Consider the following 22,357-nt stretch of genomic DNA (forward strand, 5'->3'; position numbering starts at 1 on the left):
ATAAATTGTGCTTAGCTGCTCTGAATAATTTGTCACAATTAAAACGATGTGTCTAAAATTCAAATTACTTTGAGACCCTTTGAATTAGTTCAATTAATAATAGAAGAATGGAGAGCCAAGGACAGCAATTTTTGTGACAAGTGGGTTCTCTGGTCCCTTTTCCTTCCTACGGGCATCACCAGGCTCTAGTATTTTTGCCAATGCTCGTATTCTTCATGCGGGAGAGAGATTTCAATCCAATCCTGTTCATAGGAAAAGTCAGCACTAACAGGACTAGATTTCTGGCTGCCAACGAGGGTGGGAAACCGGAAACTGATTTTTCTTGGGCTGGAAAACTAAATTCCTCTTCCTTCTTTTCATCTGGCCTTTGCATAGATTGGAAATGCACATGAACTCCTACTGAGGTTACAGCTGCCATCATGAGGGCCATGGAAAACTGAATTTCCTTCTCCGCTATTTTTTCATGCACTGGGAACTGAAAAATACTTTAAGAGAGTTCGTGACCAGTGAAGAAAGTCTGCTGAAGAATCAGAAACATTCTGACAGCTATGTTTTAGATGTTTTAGCACCATCAAATGTCACTATTAGATGTCATATTGTAATGACAATGTGTTTTAAATGAATGACTGATCATAGGACTCTGTCCTGTACAGGTAAATTGACTATTACATGGTGCATTGTGTAAGAACTGAGATGTGTTAAGGAACTTTTTTCTTTCCCACTGGGTGAAATGCCATGATGTGTTCAAAACTGTAGGAGAATGTGATCGCGAACTCTGCAGTCATGTTTTAGACTGAAATTTAAACGTGCAAACATTTTTTTACTTTGAAGAAAATTGCCCTACTGTTAAACGTTAAGAAAATCTAACTACCAGCTCCATGCCATTGATTGACAGGTAATCTTCTTTTGATATGGAAGAAACACCATCTGTTGTTTTGATAGCTTTTGCCATTATAAATGTTTGACCAAGCCCCATAAGGCTGCAGTGTTGGTATAGCTGCTTAGGGATGTGAAATAACAGTTTTAAGAAAATGTTATAAGAATCATAATTTGATTAGTACTGGAATAGATGATTGCTTGATTCATACAACTCGATGGTCACTTAGGGGAATAAACAATTTTTTTCAATTTGACATTTCAATTCAATTTCCTGCTATCCACTGTTATTGTGTAACTCTTGAGGACTTTACCTATCGATGCTGGGTGAGTGGCAATGGATGATACAAGTGGGAGCATGGGCGGTTGCAGTAGGGTGAAAGGGGAGGTTTGGCAGCATAAGAATGACACAAGATTCTGCCCTGATGACCCAGAGAACCGAGATGAACATTCTAATTAGCCTATCTTGGTACGCACACTCCTCCAAACTGCACTGTGGATCGCAACTGCAGATGGAAACTGCAAACTGCCTGAAAAATTAGAAGTCCCGAACAAAGTCAAAGTCAGTCATGTATCAAGTGAGCTTTTTGAAAGCAACAAAAAGGCCTGCCTGAAATTTCACAAGCCCAAGAGGAAAATCTGGACCACAGTCTTCTACAGCAAGATCATCACTTTGAAAACCTAACCAGGCCTACTCTCTTCTTGCCCAGCCCAGGACCACCAATTGCTGCCTACCAAGATCAGTTATCTTCGTACAGCACAGGGTTTCAATACCCTGAATTGCACAAGAGGGACTGTACTCAAGCAAGTATTAAAAGAAGAAACAAAGCATATGATCAAAAGTTGACTTGCTGTCAATTTTTGGTATATTCTTTCATGGTTGTAGAATTGAAGCAATACTGATGTGGTTGTCCTTAATTATTCAAATTATTAATTTAATTATTATATATCCAAAAGGAGAAATTTCTTAACAGTCTCATACAATTTGTACAAACTGATACAATCAGGCCACAATAAATGTGGGAGCATGGGCGGTGCTTGTGCTTCAATCACAGCAATTCAAGTAAAACAAGAAATTAACAAATTCCTGCTGATATATCAACTATACCTTCAGTTAACTTCAAATGCTCTATCTTACTTTGAAATACTTCCCTCAAATATAAAATTGGAGTGGATATTATACATCAGAGAGAAAAATAGTCAAAAAATAGTTAATAGCTCAGATAAAACGGCGTTGATGTTTTGTTAGATTCTTGCTGCATAAGCAATTCAAAGTGTATTACTGGAAAAAGACATATTTTGTTAAAGTTTTTTGTGTTGCGCTCATCAGGGAAATTTGCAAAAAATATGTGATTGGCAGTTAACTGCCACACTTTGTTTAAATTTCAAACCAGGCAGGTTGATCGATTGGTCAGGGCTTCAGAAATGAATCAGCAAATGGCTGTTACCTATTTTGGCGAATTGAAACAGGTGCATTGTAGGATATTTTTCCACTTTGTGCCCAAAACCTGAGGATGATGGATGACCAAGCTTCTGCACTACCCATTAACTCCTCTTGTCATGCTCAAAATTGAGGCTGGGGCATACAGATTCCTAGCCTACATAAAACTGCAGAAATATCAGTGTGGGCAGGAGGGCGGCAAATAGGATACCCTTTCAATGCAAAGGTCTACAAGGAGTTGCCCTGTATTTCAGCACACCTCCATTTTTGGCCCCTTGCACAACCTCAGTTTTGTTTTTGCTTTATCACTGGTTGTGCCTTCAACTGTCTAGAATCCCAGTTCTGGAATACTTTCCCTCAACACCCCATTTCCAATCCCCTCTTCTCCCTTAAGATGCTCATCAAAACCTGCTTCCTTAACAAAGCTTTTACACAATTGTCTTGATACCTCATCTATGGCACTGTGCAAAATTTTTTATTGGATAATCATCCTGTGAAGTGCCTTGGAATGTCTTACTATGTTGCCAAAGATTTCTAAAGTTAAGCTGTTGACATTGTAGAGAGGACGACTCCAAGGTATTGACAATCATTATTAAGGTTTCACTGAATGCTGGGGAGATACCAGAAAATCAGGAACTTGTCAAAATTGTTCTCATGTTTAGAAGGGACATCAACATAATTAAGGACGACCACATCAGTTTTCAATTCCACGTCCATGAAAGAATATACCAAAAAAAATCAATTATGTCCACAAACATAAAGATTAAATGTATCATAATAATGTCATTCACAGCAGTGAACATAGATTCAGAAGGGGAAGATCACTGCCTGACCAATGCCCATGATATCTTTGAGAAAGTAGCATTTCTGGTTAACTGTGACAATCCCTAAAATGAATTAGTTCTAGATGGTATCTGACAAAATTAAGCTAATCATCAAACTCGAATCTAATTCAGGATAAATATTAACTTTGTTAAATTATTACCTTGATGGTACAAATAATGAGGTAGTTATTAAAAATGTGACCTTCGGTTGATGTGGGGAGAGTACTGAGTTTGGTGCCTCAGGAATCATTGATGGGACAAACACAATCTCTAATTTACATTAATTATTTGAACTCAGAAACTGAATGCAAATTAAAATTGTACATGATGGGGAAGTCAGTGAAATCTTATGAAGCAGAACAACAATTACAGAATTAAGTTGAAGAAATTTGAAAGTAGGTGAAAAAATGGCAATGAAGTTTAAAACAGACACATGTAAATACACAGGAAATTGGACAACATATGCCTACCACGAACAGTATTTCAACTGAAAAAGATCTGGAGGTGTTAATAGACTTAGAACTCAAAATGTCATAGGGGTGACAATCAGTAAGCTAAATCAGCATAAATCATGATAAAAATATATAGTGCTGTGGTCAGTCTAAAACGTGCCTCCTGATCTTGCCAAGTTCTGGTCAATGAAACACAAGGGAGACATTCACCCATTGGAGTTGTGCAGGAAAAAAGCCTGAAATCTGTGCTCCAGATTTGGAGGTCTGTTCCTAGACTGATAAGACTTGTGCTTTTTAAATCCTTCCATGATATGCTTGGGAGGTGCTACTGTAGAAATATACAAGATTATAAACAGTATGAATAATAGTATATTTGGAAAAATAATTTGAGGGTAAGGAGTTGCAGGTTAACAATGTAAAGTAAATTCAGAACTATTATTGGTAAGTACTTCTTACCATAGTGATCAATACCCAGAATAGATTTCTTAAAGATCTAACTCAAAGTTTCAATGAGTGAATTTTAGAAGCTTTATGAATAAATGCTCCAAGATAAAATTATTGGCTGTCTCATCATTAACTATCATGATCTTAAGAATTTCTTTCAAATGCCTGATCTTAGAAAATTGAGTACCACTGGCATCACAATCAGGTCAAGATTTACATCCTGTAGCAGCCAGGTTGATTTACACCTTAATATACTGTAAATCCTTGAACTTTCTTACAACTCTCCCACTTGGTCATCTGTCAATTTGCAAATTCTACAGATGAGTATGTTATTGGAAAAAAAGCATGAAATTAATTTTGCTATCATCTGAACATAGCCAGAAAAAAAAATCACATTGCTTGATAATATATATCAGTACTTTTTTAAAATTCATTCATGGTATGAGGGAGTCGCTGCCTAAGCAGCATTTATTGCCCATCCCCAATTCCCAGAAGGCAGTTTAAAGTCAACCACATTGCTGTGGGTCTTGAATCACATGTAGGCCAGGCCAGGTAAGGATGGCAGTTTCCTTCCCTAAAGGTCATTAATGAACCAGATGGGTTTTTCTGACAATCCGACAATGGATCCATGGTCATCATTAGATTCTTAATTCCAGATATTTATTGAATTCAAATTTCACCATCTGCCTTGGCAGGATTTGAACCTGGGTCCCCAGAACATTATCTGGGTTTCTGGATTAACAGTACAGCGATAATACCACTGGGTCATTGTCTCCCCATTTCTGAGCCAAGTTATTTGTTAGAGTAAATTATATCATTCCTAATCTTTTAATGTGTTATTTGGTCAAATGTTTTCAGTGCAATCCCATTTTAAATTGGGTAATGTGTACTACTACTACTTGCCACCACAGAACAATGTCTTAAGACAGATTATGTTTACTCTTTCAACTTGTTATATCGGTTTCGATCAAGATGTTTATTTTACATACTCCCTATAAGAAAAGTTTTTCTAAATAAGAAAAGTTTTTCTAAATTTCTGTAAAATTTCCAAGTCCCTTTTTCAAAGTTTAAAAAGAAGTTCCCTTCTATAATCTCAGGCACACCGGAATCTACATTTGTAGCAAAATAAAATCTTCCACTTCAAGCCTGATACACTCTAAAGTTTGAACATTCAAATGATTTCTACACAGTGTTTGTCCAATTATTAACAACTGTGTGTGAATAGATGCCCCCGAAAGAAAAAGTCCGTATTCAATTGAAATAGCTATTGGGTTATTGATTTTTCCCATCTGCAAAGGATACAGAAACTATTTACTTCTTGTCTAAATTTTGAATCATTTGTTCTGGTTTCCCCAGGTCTAAATTGCACACACTTAATTCCCAAAAATGATAAAATGAGAATTGCTTCATAAATTTGTATAGCTGCAAATGCAGATGTACCTCAGATATGAACACAGATGTGTGTTGCACCAGCACATGTACAGAAGATCAAGAAAGGTCATTGCACATTTGGAATGCCACTGCATTCAATGCAGATGCATTTATGTCATTATTTATGCCAAGTGATAGAGTTATTTCTTGATACAGAATTCCACTTTTGCCACAGATCTCCAGATCCTTCTAGCTTTACACGTAATCAATGAACAGAGGAATACTTTCATATAATGTATAAAACTACAGATCTAAAACTGTACACAAAACAACACATGAGAATTACATTGGTTGTGAAATTATAAGCACCATATTATTTACCTCAGATGGTCTGAATTCTTCTATGCCTCCTTCTAATTTCAGCTTCAGAGCACTGTTAACTTGCTTGGCATTTTGTACCTGGGAAACCATTTCAAAATTAGACTTTTACCTATCGTTTATAATCAATTTTGAAATTAACATTGCTCCTTTAGGCAGCATATTTTTTTCTCTATCAATTAAAGTTAATTTAAGCAATTTATAAAATATTGCTATAACCGGATTTTAATTTTGCAAAATTAAGACATAGGATCAAAAAACAGTTGCCGGAAGAGGCAAAGTAGAAGCTTTTACTTCTAAGAAAATCCACACTAATTATTGAAATAGGAGTGAGGTGACAAGCTGTGGTTTCATTTATGCTCAGAGCGATATGACTGTTTGCAAAATGCAAGCAATTTTTTTAAAAGCCGAGTGGCAACTGAATTAAAATAGAGACATTAAGGCTGTGCCAAAATTTACTCAACAAATCACCAAATGAGGCAGGGTTTATTTTCACATGGATTCACGAGCATCAATCCACCCTTGAGCCAGTTTGGGGAGGGTAGGTCAGCCATAGCTGTAGGTTGTTAAATTAAGGCACTAAAGGTGAATTGTCAGTTTTAAAAAAGGCCAATTATGGAACAGAGACCATATGAAATATTCTAATTTTCCAATTGCTTGTAGGTCACCTGCTGATTCAAGAGTTTGGTATCTTCCTGAAGACAGTCACCTGGGAGCAAACAGAAGGCACCAGCGCTCCAGACAAACTCCAAGTTCCCCTCATCTTCCCCCATTCCCCAACTCTGGACCCACCTGGTTATACTCGTGCCACAACACCACTCTTTAGGAGGAATTTCCCATTCTCCATGGTAGATGGATAGCTAAGACACTTGGTAATTTCACCATCTTAAAGCTGGAGTCGCCCTCTTTCCCCATCACATGCAATGGCAGACTACAACGGTTTCAGTGGTGTAGGCATTCCCATCCTCACCATCCCTCCATGAGACCCCCACCTGCCATCCTTAATTGGATGGTTATTGGCCTTGTGGCTACTAACTGGTCAATCAAGAGAAAGAACATGTTAAGCAACTGATCCCAATAGCGTAGTGACAGGACCCAAAGTCTGGATCCTGATCCAAAATGAAAAATTCTGCGCATGGAATCAACAAAATTAGGAGTCTCAGAAAGTTGGATATCTAGCCAAACTAAGATATAGTGGGCCCTGTGACTTGTTATGAAAGCACATTTATAATACATAAAATATCTTTACAATGGATTCTGCAATTTGCAAAGTTTTGTTTTTAAAAAAGGTTATTTCAAAAATTCTCAATCCTTGATTCTCTGATTACACTGTCACTGATTTAATGCTACACCCATCCCTCTATTGTTAGCGAGAAGAATACCATCACTTTCCACTTGCGTGCTCACCAATGATTTCACTCCATGTGTTTTCAGGGAGGAGAAAATTGAAGGCTTTCAAGATGCTGTTTGAACATTTTGTCAATATATATACTAACCTTAGATAACTGAAATTGCCACAAATGTGGGAATCTTAGTTTAGTAGTGCGCTGGCATTAGAAATCCTTTGGCAAAGTAGAAAAACAGTCAGGTCCACATCTGAGGATTGGAAGACCAGAGGCTCCCTTGTCAATTTACCTTCCCCCACTTCTTACCTCAATAGGGTAGAACATGGTCGAGAGCTATGAAAAATACAGTTATCTGCTGGAGAGGAGTTCAAATGGCAGTACAGTACAGATCCTCATCACATAATTTCAGCCTCACTTCACAAATTGTTGGGTTAACTTCCAAAGGGATCTTGATAATTAACACTTCCTATAAAAAAAATCTAAGAACCTTTGCAAAGAAGGGAGCTGAAAAAGAGAGAAATTGAAGGCGTACAGATAGTAAATGTTTAAAGTTGGGGTGGGGCAGGGGAAAGAGTCGTTAAAGATTCAACAGTCCGTATTTTGTATATATTGATCAATGAAAAGAAATCGAGCAAGACTCTGCATTATTTAGTTCAGGTTTTAGAAAACCGCTATAGCCATGGAAAAGCTGCAATGTTGATTTATGAGGATGGTACCCAGAGCTCAGAGGATTATAGTTATGATGAGACATTTGAAAAGCTGCAGACCTGAACTTACACCATTTGATATGCATGAATGCTTAATATGCTCTTCTGGAATTGTTCTGTTATTTTAGTGGAAGTGTTAATTCATTTAAAATAAGAGAGTTAATGCATCAGCAAAAATCAGTAGGAAAACAGGATCTTTGGACAAAAGAGCCAAGTGTTCACATGACATTATCCCCATCATTTTAGGGCGTACGACAATAATCACTAGAGCTGAGGAAGTGGGAGGGAATCTAACAAAAGTGTTACAAGTTTTGCAAGGTTTGGGGAGAGTAAATAATTATTTGCACTAGCCAATGAATCAGTTTCAGAGCACAAATTTAGGACTAGTACCAAAGGCACGCAATGTATGATTGGAAGTCATTTTTATTTCAATAATAACGAAAATGGAATACATTACTCAAGGTGTCTACTGAATACCAATAACTTTGAGGGAAAACATCCACGTATTTGAGAGTGGTGGAAATATGAAAAGTCTCTGAATTTAACTACCAAAATCCAACACATGTAAGATTGGTTTGTTAATATAGCACATGTACAAGCCCTTATACTCAAGTTGTGCAAGTTTTGAAACCATGATGAGAGATTGGCAGAACTAAGCCTCAAGGACCCCAAAGGTGTTGAAAGATGCTTCTGCAGTTTAGAACCAAATTCATTACCTTCACTCTCATTACAATATTTAATACCTTGCCATGTCTTCCCGTGGTCATCAACACAGGCTAAACTGGCTTCTTTGCAACCTTAAAGTACAACTCAACTGTGAGATGAGTTTATGACTCTATACTAAATCACAAAACCTCCAAAGCATTGTCTATTGCTCTCTCTCTGCCTCTAAAACTATCATATATGTATCTTCTCCCTGCAGGCCAGATTACTCCAATTCATCCTGTTTGTTGCGTCCTGTTTCACACCAAATCCATCTCATCCACTAGGCCCTTGCATGTGTAGCCTACCTTGGCTCTTATTTGCCTAATGCCACTAAGTTAAAAATTCTTGAAGATGTCTTCAAAATGACACGTGGCCTCAGTTTTATTTTTAACCTCATCCAGTCCTGCAACATCCACTATCATTGTTCAGACCAACACCTTGGAATACATTTTCATTGACAGCAAGCACCTGTACATGCCCACTTTCCTTCAACCCGATGGCTGTATTTTCAACTGCCTCACTCTGGGACTCTTGCCTCTCCACCATCGCCATCTCCTTAAAATCTACTACTTTGACAATTTTTTTTTTGTCTTCTATTTAACTTCTTTTTGTCGTTGTGTTCATTTTCTTCATGTCTTTTCAAATACCTTGGGGCATTTTTGTGTTAAATGTGCTACACAGGTGTAAATATTTTGCCATTTAACTTGCAGCATAGACCACCAGCAAGTTACCTGCTCTATGTTCACAGGGTATTGATTTTCAGGGTTAATTAAGGCACGTGGGAAAAATCCCAGCTCCAACAGGTCTACCCTTCCAGGTTCCATTTATGAGCCAGATTGGCCCATTAATCGTCAACATTTGGGTGATGGTGCACACATCTGCATGGTTAAGGCATCAGATGGCTTAGTTTGCCATGCAGCCTTGATATTATTCCAAATTTCTATCATCGAATATACCACCTCAAAGCCCACATCAATTTGAAGGAGATCTTGCTTAATATCTCCCTCACCTTTTGGATAAATTTGAAAGGAGGATACAAATATTAAATGAATATGAGATAAGGACAGTGAAACAGACTAGAAATACTTAACTCGAGTGCAACTTGTAATTTCACAGGTACAATGAACCTAATGATCTCATTCTACAGCAGAACTGCTATGATAAAGAACTAACACACGAATTTTAACCCTGCCAACCTGGTATGAACCAAGCAGGTAATGAGGTAAAATGAACAATGCAACTTACATACACTGATCAAGCTGCCTTCCCATTGTTTGTGATCATTGTGTTCTTCTGAGCATACAAGAGGAACATCAGACAGATGCTTCTTTAATGATGCAAATCAGACTAAGATAGCGTTGTTGGGGCCTCAACTGTCTGTACCACACAGGAATGCCACTGTGGTATGCTCAATTGGCTAACCTAACAGTAACAGGAGCCAAGTCAGAAAGTCTCGTGAATTTTTTAAAATGTGGGGCCAGATGGAACAAGACTGAAGAAATAAAGGATAAACATTTTAACCAAAATGTCTGAAGTAAAGATTTAATGATTTCTTAAATTTTAACTCCAACATCAGAGCCAATTTGACAGGCTGCATCGCTGCTTTCAGCTTCATCTCCTCCATTATGTAAGGAATACATCAAGATATTGCAGAGAATGGTACAAAACTATGATGTACAGATGATAATTTTAGTTTAATCACATTAACCCAAGCAATATTAAAGTTGCTTATTGAGGCTAAAGAGCGCAGCTTGCAGTTATTACATCCTTTCATATTGCATAACAAACTACAAACAGTCAACAAGAGCATGGTTCCTTACAATAAAGGACTGCAACAACTGATTGAATAGCCTGCTCCTCATACATCACATCACAGGAAATTGTTTGATTGAAGTTACATATAACCTCCAACTTTTAAGGTTTAATTTTGAAAAACCAAAACTTGTCAATAACAGATGTACATCAGTTGCAAAAACTTCACTCCAAAACCGATTCAAAAATGGCTTTTCAACTATTTTGTTATTACTCCTATAATACAATAATGCAGGTTGCAAATAAATGCACTATTTAAAAGGTTTGAGTACTCTACAGAATTGCAACATCTTCCAGTCTATCCTATTTTGTAAAATTTAATCCATCAAATTAAATCAAGTTCTTTTGTGGTTTTCACTGCATCCTCAATCTCTCAGGTGTCAGTCTTCATTCCTTTAATGGATATATTTGTAAAATACTGAACCATGACATTTGGCATTCTCTGAAATTGCTCTACTACATCCCTTCTTTGCTTTTCTTCTAGCTCTCCTTTAATCTATTATATCTTATATATTTCTGTCCTCATTGGTTTTATAGCTCTCCTACACAACATTCTTCAACGTTAATTGATTTCTCACCTCTGTATGTATCCAAGGCATCCGAGATCTACTGGAAGTTTTTTTTAAATGGAATTAGTTATTCAATGTCTTTGCAATCTCTTTGTTGGAAGTATCTCCAGTTGTTATACATTCTTATATGCTAATTTCGCTCGCCACCTTCACTCTAGCATGCTCTTTATCTTTCTAAAATTTTACCAATTCAATCTAGAATCTTAGCTTTTTTAATGATCATTTTCAATTTCAAGTTGAATCTTAAATCAGATCATACTGTGATCACTGGTTGTAACAGGCTCACCCCATTCGATGTATTTAATTATTCCTAACTAGATCTAGCTACTAATCCACCCTTGTAGGTGTACTGACATACTGCTTGAGAAAGGAACCTCAAGAATGTGAAAGGCACTATGTAAAAACAATTTCTTTCTCATTTACATTCACTAAATGGAGGTATTCTAGTTGAAAGATAAAAGTTTTCATGACCTCAAAATCAAAAGGTACTTCACAGCCAATTAACTACATTTGAATGTAGTTATTGTTGCTATATAGGTAAACAAGCAGGTAATTTATACACAGCAAGATCTCACAGCATGGACATTGATAAATGTTGAGTTAGTGTAATGGTGCTGTTTGAAGAATAAAGTGTGGCCAAAACACTGGGAGACCTCTAATTTGAGCAGTGCCATGGGATTTTTTTTAAAGCCATCTGAACAAGTTATGTAGCCTTGCTTTAATTTCTCACCAGATAGATGGTGCCCTCATTAGTACTGTATCCTTCAGTACTGCACTGAAGATTATGTGCTCAAGTCCCGAGAGTGGGGCTTCAACCCATCATTGTCAAGAATGCCACACATTATTGGATTAGAAAGCAAAGATACTAAACATGCAAAGCAAATAAAAGCCTGGTGCTGAAGTTTTAATTTAAACATTTGTTCAAGTATGAATTAACACTTGCTGGATTAATTGTATGAAGTCCATCTTTATTTAGCAGTGATAAGATTATAGCTTTTGTTATGAAACTCATTTTGCAGTTCACGTTACTTTATACAGGGTACACAGAAAACAAAATTTATGTCTGGGGAGTTTTAAAACTACACTACAGGTATCCAAATACCTGGCGCTTCAATGAGATTAGTTCCATATCAAGCTGTCTAAGAATGGTACTTGCTGCATTTGGGCTGCAGGACATGGCTCCAACATCTTCTTGGCTAAGATACATTCCTTTTGGTGGTCGGCATTTGGACCGAAGAGGGTGGTGACGATGCTGCAAACTTGGAAGCTCACGCCTGACTGAACCAACTCTGCTGACCTGCACGGGCGGATCAGGATTACCCTAACAGAGAAAAGGAACATCAGAATGCAGGCAGATGTTACATGCACTTTAGGAGAAGAAAAAAAGTCTATAAATATTGTATTCATTTTTCTTAAACAATTTTAGTTATTCAGTCTAGGTGATGTCAACGCCAATAAATTTTGAGGACATCACCAGGAGAATTAGCCTAGATAATAGACACAGCACTTCAAAATTATTAACTGTGTGAAGTGTTTTCAGATACCAACATACTCAAACACAATGGAAAACTAAGTTACAAGAATTACTAAAATGTGAGTTCATCAAAAATGACACAAAATTTAATTCAAAACGTTTCAAATTCGTTGTTTTAATCAGTTAACTTGGTTCTAAAACAAACGTTAAAAATTAAGTGTGAATGATAACCACTGCCTGTATCACTTCAAACTTTAAACAAGATCTAAACAGTCAGATCTCTTGGTTAACACTGAATTCAGAAGGGCCAGAAAAATGTAATCATCTGCAAATCCAAGCTTTCTCTATTTTTTGAAAGGAGGCCTTTACAATCTGGAGTAGCCAAAGTGTTGGTTAAGGCCAATTAACAGAATTTCTGGACTTCTGGGTAGCACTATAGGACTTTCAGAAATCCAGTGATCATATGTTTGAACTTAGTTTTAATGTTTCCCCCTACACTCACCATAAGTCAGCTGTTGCGATAGTACTCAGCACGTGATTAGTACAAAACCCTGAAAACACACAACTCTGGTCAGTGAATCACGAAAAAAAAACTGAGCTTCCATTTAGAAGAATTGTACGTTTTAAATTTTCTTACAGTAGTTATGATGCTAAGACAGAAGATCACTAATGCTTTCTTAAGGCAAGCAAAAATTACGTTCACATTTTCAGGTACGGTTTTGCTTCCTCATTGGCAAATTTTAGGTCACTTTTAAAACAAGTTGTTACATTATCTCAGAGATAGTAGGAACTGCAGATGCTGGAGAATCTGAACACAGCAGGCCAAGCAGCATCAGAGGAGCTGCTCCTCTGATGCTGCTTGGCCTGCTGTGTTCATCCAGCTCTACACCTTGTTATCTCTGTTATATTATCTGTTTGTAACTAGCACTTAACTTATTTTCATACACTGAACTGCATCAGGCAGAGTTCTAGGGGGTCCCCGAATTATGAATGCTTTTAGTTATGAAAGCGATCCCATACACATTTTTTAATTTTTAAAAGACCTGACATACCAATATTTTCTGTGCTTACATACAGCAGCTTTCCACTGTCCTGCATTATGCTTTGACTTGTGAACGAACTTCAGAATGGAACCCGTCTGCAACCTGGGGACTACCTGTATTTTATTTTCATGAACCAGTAGTGATCATCCAGTTTGTGGATGGGAAAGCAGGTAGGAGGTCAGGCATATTTTAAGGCAGTGAGATAAGGGTACAGGTAGCATATCTGTACAAAGTATTCCTAACCTGATTAGTTCCATTTCGAGGTTGAACACTATAGAGGTGCCATTATTTTCATGGTGCTGAATGTTATAGCCACCACCTGCATATTTCAAGGCGGAGGCTCATAAAATAAACACACAGCCTTCCCATCACTTTGCTGCCCAGCCCCGACCTGTTTACTACATAGCTGGTGGCAGGGAATGTGTCAGGTAGCCCGTCAACCCTGAGAGTTGTGTCAATAAGAGCCCCATTCTGCCTATGTTCCTATTTTAAATGTGACAAGAGAAGATGCAAAGGAGATGGGTAGCTTTACAGGCTACAGTGGGACAAGAGGAGGTAGCACATTTAGATGCTCTCATGTGCCTACCAGAGACAACCTCCTGCATTATCAGATATCTCCATAACCCTCTCCCAGCACCTCTCACTTTAACCTTCCCTGTTTTGCCTTTCTAACTCAACATCCCACCCTATCATCTCCCCCATGATGGGGAACTTCCATTCAGGACTGTATTAACTACGCCTGCAGATTTTAGAGACAGAAAATCAAAGATATACTGGAGAGGCCACAGAAGAGATTTAGCAGGATATTGTCTGGGCTGGAGAGTTTCAGTTATGAAGAGAGAGATTGGACAGACTGGGGACGTTTCCCATAGAACAAAGGAGATTGACAGGGGGGCAAATTGGGATGTATAAAATTGAGGGGCATAGATAGGGTAGAGAGGAAGCAACTTTTCCTCTTGATGGCAGAATCAATGACCAGGGTAGATGTAAGGAAGAGGCAGAAGGTTTGGAGGAGATGTGAGAAATAACCTTTTCACCCAGAGGGTGATGGGAATGTGGAACTCACTGCCTGTAGAGGTAGAAAACCATGTAACATTTAAGAAGTATTTAGATATGCACTTTCACTGCCAAGCCATACAAGGCTATGGGCCAAGTGCCATAAAATGGGATTAGAAAAGTTGTTGGTTTTTGACTGGTGGTAGACATGATGGGCTGAAGAGCCTTTTTTTTGGTCTGTAGATCTCTATGACTTGTCTCTGATTCCAGCCTCACAAATACTTGCATCTGTTAACTGATTTCATTCAAAGATGTGACCTCAGGTACTGTCACTGGGATTGGAATTCCTCCCACCAACTCTAGATATTCTTGAAAGCCAATACACTGCCTGTTAAGGTGGTCCTGGGTGGTACAACAGCAAAACCAAAAACTGTTTGGAAACTTGCAGCTATTATAGTTATTTGAACTCCAGCAGTACTTTTGTGTACTTTCGGGGTAAGGAGCCTCAAGTCTTGAATCTTTTTAAACAACGTCAAGTTCGCTTGGTAAGGCAATCAAAATAGGTCCTAGTGTACAAGTATGCAGTTCATATTTGGCAGACTAAAATGTCAGGCAAATGTATTTCTTAGCAGAATCATTTAGAAACTCTTAGATGACGAGTTGTGATATGCAGCAGAATCTCTTCTTTTGTCATACAAGCCAATGCTATAATGACTGCTGTTATCCGTCATATCCCTCAACAGTGCAACTCATTCTTTTTTTTAATCCTTCTCCAGATTTATTTTTAAATATTTGACATTTTGTATTCAACATTTCAGTTAATATTTTCCTCACTTCATTCCCTGTGTCAAGGCAACATCTCCTCTTTGTTTAACTTTCAACATATGATTTTGAGAGGTGGCACATTCCCACCATCTTCTTTTTGTTTCATACTATTTTGTGTGTAAACCATTCTCCAGTTTAATCAGGTCCTAAAAATTGCTAACCAGCTTGTTTCTGGGAGAAAGAGATCTTTAGAAGTGATTTCTAAGTTCAGAAAGCAGCCCATAAGTCAATGAAGCATTGGAGCATCACCATATTTGCTTTAAGTTAGGCAGTATTCTTTTAAAATCAAGATTCAGAATGCATGGATCACACAGACATCCAATAGCTATGGAGGAGTTCTACTTTTCTTCACAGTCAATCTGCATACACTCAAAAAGTGTTGAGTTCCAGGAATAAAGATAAATATAAATAAGGTACGTGTGCCAAAATGCTACTTTATATAATCACTTCACTCTCACTTGATGTAGAAAACCACTACAGCAACAAAATCTTTTTCGTCTAATACTCTTCTTGCATAAATCATACAATCTAGAAAAAGAAACAAGTAATTCAATATAGCATATACAGGAACATTTATGAGCCATCCAAATATTTGCACTACCAGTTGTCTCCAATCACCTGTCTCTACTTAAGGTGATGACTTGCGCTTTCACAGCTCCACACTAGCTTGCACAAGTGTTTACTCCTCATGTGAAGTTAGGCAAAGTGTGTCTCCCAACTTCTGAAATGTGAAGGATATCATAACCATGTTACCCTACCCCTGTGCAATCTCTGCAAGTACATTTCCAGCGGAGATCAGTAGATTACAATCAGAGGGAGGGAAGTATTGATATTTCTCTCCTCTTCCAGGTTTCTAGATAGATGCTTCATTGGCTAAACAAGAAAGTACTCCCTTCCTTCTCTTTGGTCAGTTATGTCCCTGGCACATGTAGAAAGTCATCACCACATTTAAAGGCCTCCAAAACAAATCGCCAACAATGCACTTAGCAGAGATTCCATTTGCTAACTCTCCACATGCTTATAAAAGGATGAGCAAAATGGACAAAATGCCTTTTTTTAAAATCTGTGTTTATATACAATGTGTTTATGAAAATACTACTCTTTTGCAAGCATTACTGAAAGCTCCAAAAGTAAAATTTAATGCACACCTTTATGGCAAGTTTAGCGGAGGTGGTGCCCTTAACTGGCAAGACACAGCTTTTCACTGATTAAGTCTGAAAGGCCCACAGCCCTTCAGTGGCAACTAATGTCCACTTAAGGATGTCACTCCACATCCAATGATATTCATCCACCGGTATGAAGGAGATTTACCATACAGGGAACCTAAAAATTTTGCTGGAGTTACTTGTGATCTTTCGGGTGAGTCTCATTCAAAGACACTCATTGCCTTATCGAGTGACATAGCATCAGAAAGAGGGAGCCAACAGAGAGCGACCACCTTACTCTTGCTGTTGACACCCCTCCTGCCATTACTTGTGGCTGGGGTCCCTCAGCAATCTCTAAACCTTAGTTTAGAGCAGAGCAGTCACCACCCGGCTTGCTTTTGTTGTCAAGCAATGAGGTGCTGTAAGCCTCTGATCAGCTAGAACTTTTGATCAGGGAATGCCCATTTGTATACACATATTTAAATGTAAAGAAGAATGTAAATGATATAAGGTCATTGCGGAACCTTAAAAACATTAACATGTCATAATGCTGAAAATCTAATTGCAGCAAACCTTCGCTTCCACAACCTTAACTTTTAATCAATTGGCATTTGTAGAAATCATGAACTTGCACAGTTCAATGAATGAATCTTCAACTGAAAACTTAACTTTGTTTTTTATATGCATTCATGGGACATGGCATCACTGGCTAGGCCAGCGCTAATTGCTGTGGGTCTGGAGTCACCTGCCAGACCGGGTGACATTAGTGAACCGGATGGATTTTCCTGACCAGAAACAGTGGTTTCATGGTCATCATTAGACTAACAACTCCAGATTTATTTTCACTGAATTCAAATTCCACCAGCTGCCATGGTGGGATTCGAACCCGGTCCCCAGAACAATTCCTGGGTCTCTGGATTAACAGCCTAGCCATAATACTACTAAACCATCACCTCTTACATTCCAACAAATTCTCACCTCTTTCTTAGTTTCTTTAGTGGGATCATAATCACTGTCAGTAACATCGTTTGCAGCTCCTTCCTCCATCCCATCATCACTAAAAATCAAGAATCCAGTTTAAATATCATAAATGACATTCAAATGCTTTTTGTGCCAAGAAACATAAATGTTAGAAAATTATGAAGTGATCCAATACTATCTATTAAATCGGAGTCTAACCTTATTAAAAAGAATACTGATTATCCATAGCATTGCTCATATCTAGCATGGATATGGGGATAGAGTCATAGGGTCATACAGTACGGAAACAGACCCTTCAGTCCAACTTGTCTATGCCAACCAAGTTTCCCAAACTATACTAGTCCCACTTGTCTGTGTTTGGCTGATATCCTTCTAAACCTTTCCTATTCATGTACTGTCCAAATGTCTTTTAAACGTTGTAACTCCTTTTTCCTCCTGCCACTCCTGAGCATGGCCTCAGCAGATCAAACACTATAAACAGAGTTAAACTGAAGGCACAAATATATCTGCCCTGCCTCCTAGGAGTGAGTTGGTCACCTGCTCTTTCAACCTGTCTCAGATAAAACCATTGTTTATTAGGTAGCTCCTTGGAATTGTGGATAACGTGATTCTATTCCAGTTCAGTAGCTTCCAGAACAACCAATAACTGAAATGTGTAATCTGTGGACAATGTCAACAAAATTTCTCAATCTTTCAATGTGGTTGCTGGCATCCTAAATGAGTTTTTCCCATTTCAGTCAGTCACAAGCCAGGGTTTTTGATGAGTCAATGGGCGTGTTTTATCTCATCAGGGAGGCTTTGAGGACATCCTGATCTCTGCTTCACGGGGTCAAACATTCCTTATCATGTTGTGGAGGTGCCGGTGTTGGACTGGGTTGGACAAGGTCAAAAATCACACAACACCAGGTTATAGTCCAACAGCTTTATTTGAAAGCACTAACTTTCGGAGCATTGCTCCTTCATCAGGTAGTGACAGAGGCATCGAGACACAGAATTTATAAGTAAAACATCATACAACTGATGCAAATGTATTGAATAAACCTAAAATGGATGGCTGGCTCCCGCCTGTTAAATCTTTAATCAAGTTACAAAGCAGATACAGGTTTCAACTGATTAAAATGCAAATCCCAGAATTTCTTTTCAAGTCACTGCCCAAAGATAACTAAACATTTAATCAGTGTGTTCAAGAAGTGACATTTCAGGTTAGATAATGCATTTTAGGTGTGAGGCCTTGTTTAGAATCTGTCTGTGTTTTAACCTGGTGTTAGACCAGTTTTATTTCCAAAGTAGGAATATATAAAATGTCCCATTGACTGACTGTGCCTACAAATTGTGCGCTTTTTGAACAAAATAGAATGTATCTGGAAATACAAAGCTGCAAATGCAAATTCACCCCGTAGACTTGTGTGTGTGTGTGTGTGTGTGTGTGTGTGTGTGTGTGTGTGTGTGTGTGTGTGTGTGTGTGTGTGTGTGTGTGTGTGTGTGTGTGTGTGTGTGTGTGTGTGTGTGTGTGTGTGTGTGTGTGTGTGTGTGTGTGTGTGTGTGTGAGAGAGTGACAGAGAGAGACACAGGGTCTCTGTGAGTGTATGTGTGAGAGTGTATAATGTGTTGGGGTCACCTGTAGTGTGACACGAACCCAAGATCCTGGTTCAGGCTGCCCTCATGGGTACCAAGCTTGGCTATTAGCCTCTGCTCAGCATCTCTGCATGGTTGTGTGTCCCAAAGTCCGCCTTGGAGGGCATTTACCCAAAGATCTGAGGCTGAAAGCCCTAAAAGGCATTGTCTGACCTGAGATGTCACCTCTTGCATACACTGATAAAACCTTTTGTTATCTTGAGACAGCGACTTGAAAGAAATTCTGGGATTTGCACTTTAATCAATTGAAACCTGCATCTCCTTTCTAACTGATTAAAGATTTAACAGGAGGGAGTCAGCTAGCCATTTTAGATTTATTCAATACATTCGTATCAGTTATATGATCTTTTGATCTTTTACTTATAAATTCTGTGTCTTGATGCCTCTGTCACTGCACCTGATGAAGGAGCAACGCTTCGTAAGTTAGTGTTTTCAAATATTCCTTATCATGGCTACAGTATGTTGTGATAGTTAGCCAATAACTGGTCTACTATTTCAAAAGCCACTGTAGAGATACTCTATATAAAACTATTGTTTGAAGAGATACATTTTGAAAGTCATGGGCTTGTGCAAACCTTTTTTCTAGTCAACACTGACCACACCAAAATCTTGAGTAAATGCTGAAGGCCTAATGCTATAATGTATGTTTTAAATGTTAAGTGTAATTTTATTAAAGTACATTTAGGATGCTAAAGAATACTTTTTATTAGAGGTGCAGCCTCAAACCTAGAAAAGGGAGGATGAAAAGTACATTTGGATATAATTACTTTACACAAAGTAATAAATGTATCCAAAGGAGGCAGTAGTGACTGACCCAGTGAGTAAATTCAAGAAAGAGATTTATAAGTACCCAATGAAAAATTTACCAAGAGTATTAAGTGCACTGCAGAATTTGATAGATCAAAGAACAGGTGGACTGCAATGTTCTTTCCTGATCTTGATGTGAAACATAATTTAGTGTACACGGTACAATTGTTACTGCTACTAATAAACACAAATGCCAAGGGAATAACCATCTGACTTGACTCACCTTTCATCTTGATTGTTCCTACTTGCTAATTTTCGAGCTTGCCGATCCATTAAACTTGTTCGGGATCGAGTTTTCTTCCAGGAGTAGTAGTACTTCACTAGACTTGCAATTGACTTATCTGGTAGCTGAAGCAATGATACAAGAAGAAACCAATCAAAACCCTATATAATATTGATTATTGCACGAAAACAGTCACCAAAACAGGATAGGGAAGTGGAATAAACAGAATGTAGAGTTGTGGGGGGTGGTGTGAGCATGAGAGACAGAGAGACAGACAGACACAGAGGAGAGAGAAGAGTCCATATTTTAAATTGATAATTCTCAAAAATCTCTGACTAAAAAAGGATACTTCATTTAACAGAGATAGCAAGAACTGCAGATGCTGGATTCAGAGATAACAAAGTGTGGAGCTGAAGGAACATAGCAGACCAGGCAGCATCAGAGGAACAGGAAAGCTGACATTTCAGGTTGGGATCCTTCAGCTCCACACTTTGTTATCTCTACTTCATTTAACGATTTTCTTTTATGTCGTTCACAATAAGTTTGTTTAAAACAGCAATTTATATCACTGCATCCTTGATGGCAGCAGAATTTCAGGAATGATGGACATCACAAATGGTCATTCAGCAAATATTAGGTACCTATGAAAATTATTATCCTTTTCATCTGTGGATATTGTTTTCAAATATTAAATTATCTCACAATAAAAATCCAAGACTGGACATCAATTGCAGCATACCAATGACTAGTTCACTTAAATTTTCAGTGTTATGTAATAGGTTCAATATTCTAAGCAATATTTTCAACTGAGGTTCAACTTGCAAGCTAAGGATTGATAAAAAAAACTAGGTCAGTGGAGAAAGATTAATGGGAACAGGAGAAAAATGAGTGAGAAAGGAAAAGAGATAAGTACTGTTCAGACGTATGACATTTAGTGCCAAACCACTAATTAACCACCACTATCCTGTAGAAAGAAACAGAAGACAAGAAAACTGAGGAAATCTTTGCCTACAGGGAAAGAGGATTATTCAACTAATTTGCCTATGTCAGAGAATCAAAGATTTACACAGATGCGCATAGAAAGCTTTACGGTATTATACTTAGATTTCATTTCATTTTCAGTACTTTAATCCAGCAGATTTAAGTCTCTCACAGAATTAATGCAACCTTTACTTTCAACAATTCAAAGATTTACCTAATATAACTTCACTATTCAAGAAAATAGAGAGGGGAAACAGGATCTATAGGCCATTCAGAGTGAAATCAGTAGGGAAAATGTTAGAACCTATTCCTAAGTACATAACAAAATGAGACGTGGAGAACTGTGATAGTCAACATGGATTTATGAAAGGGAAACAGTGTTTGACAATTAAGGTTTTTTTAAACGGTGTTACTGTTAACATAGATAAGGGAGAATGAGCTGATGTAGTGCAATCTGATTTTCAAAAAAACATTCAATAAGGTGCCACACAAAATTATGACACTTACTTATAACTCACAGCATTGGGGATAATATATTAGGATTGGTTGGTGAATAAGAACAAATGGGTCATTTTCAGATTGGTACGCTTTAAGTGATTGTATTTGGCCAATCAACATCAATGCCTTAGGTGAGGTATCTGAAGATAGTAATGTCCAAGTTTGTTGCTGATGCAAAGTTAGGCATGGAAGTTAAGTGAGTGGGCAGCAATGTGACACATGGCATACAATACGGACAAGCGTGAAATTATCCATTTGGGTCATAAAATTAATAAAATTCTAATTTTAAATGGAGAGGGACTAAAAAATTTTGGTATTCAGAGGGACCAGGATATCCCTGCACATAAATCACAAGTTACAATGCAGGTATAGCAAATAATTTTGCAAATCAACAGAGTATTTGACTTTATTACAAAGTGATTAAAATATAAGGATCAATAAGTCCTAGTGCAATTATACAGAGCCTTAGTGGGATCACTCCCAAAATACTGTGTATGGTTTGATCTTCTTAACCAAAGGACCTATGTATAGCCTGAAGTGGGAGTGCAGCACTGGTTGACTAGTCTGATTCCTGGGCTGAAGGACTGCTTTGAAGAGAGATTACATCGACTAGGCCTATCTTCTCAGAGTTTAAAAGAATGAAAATGAAAATTGAATTTCTTGATATATGTAAGTTTTACAAGTTTCAAAGAGTAGATACAGGGAGGATGTTTCTCCTGACAGGGGAGTCCTGAACTGTAGATGCTCAGTTGTTGTGTATTTCGAAGACAATGACTGATAGATTTTGAATACTAAGGAAATCAAGGCATATGCAGATAATGCAG

The 22,357-nt window shown here is 37.8% G+C and overlaps 1 protein-coding gene across 3 annotated transcripts in view; it reads right to left on the reverse strand.

Annotated features, from left to right (window-relative positions):
* The window catches only part of rcor3 (REST corepressor 3), a 63,646-nt gene that overhangs the window by 12,243 nt on the left and 29,046 nt on the right, over positions 1–22,357 (reverse strand). For 2 of the 3 annotated variants that reach the window (XM_048600912.1, XM_048600910.1), the window contains exons 6-9: positions 20,055–20,179; positions 17,387–17,465; positions 12,028–12,246; positions 5,790–5,867 (exon numbers count right to left, since the gene is read on the reverse strand). In XM_048600912.1, the coding sequence (XP_048456869.1) occupies positions 5,790–5,867; positions 12,028–12,246; positions 17,387–17,465; positions 20,055–20,179 (501 nt within the window). The remainder of the gene's footprint in view (positions 1–5,789; positions 5,868–12,027; positions 12,247–17,386; positions 17,466–20,054; positions 20,180–22,357) is intronic. The other variant, XM_048600913.1, reaches the window with a different exon arrangement.

This window comes from Rhincodon typus, chromosome 9 (genome assembly GCF_021869965.1).
Source record: "Rhincodon typus isolate 14 chromosome 9, sRhiTyp1.1, whole genome shotgun sequence".
Taxonomy (NCBI): Eukaryota; Metazoa; Chordata; class Chondrichthyes; order Orectolobiformes; family Rhincodontidae; genus Rhincodon; species Rhincodon typus.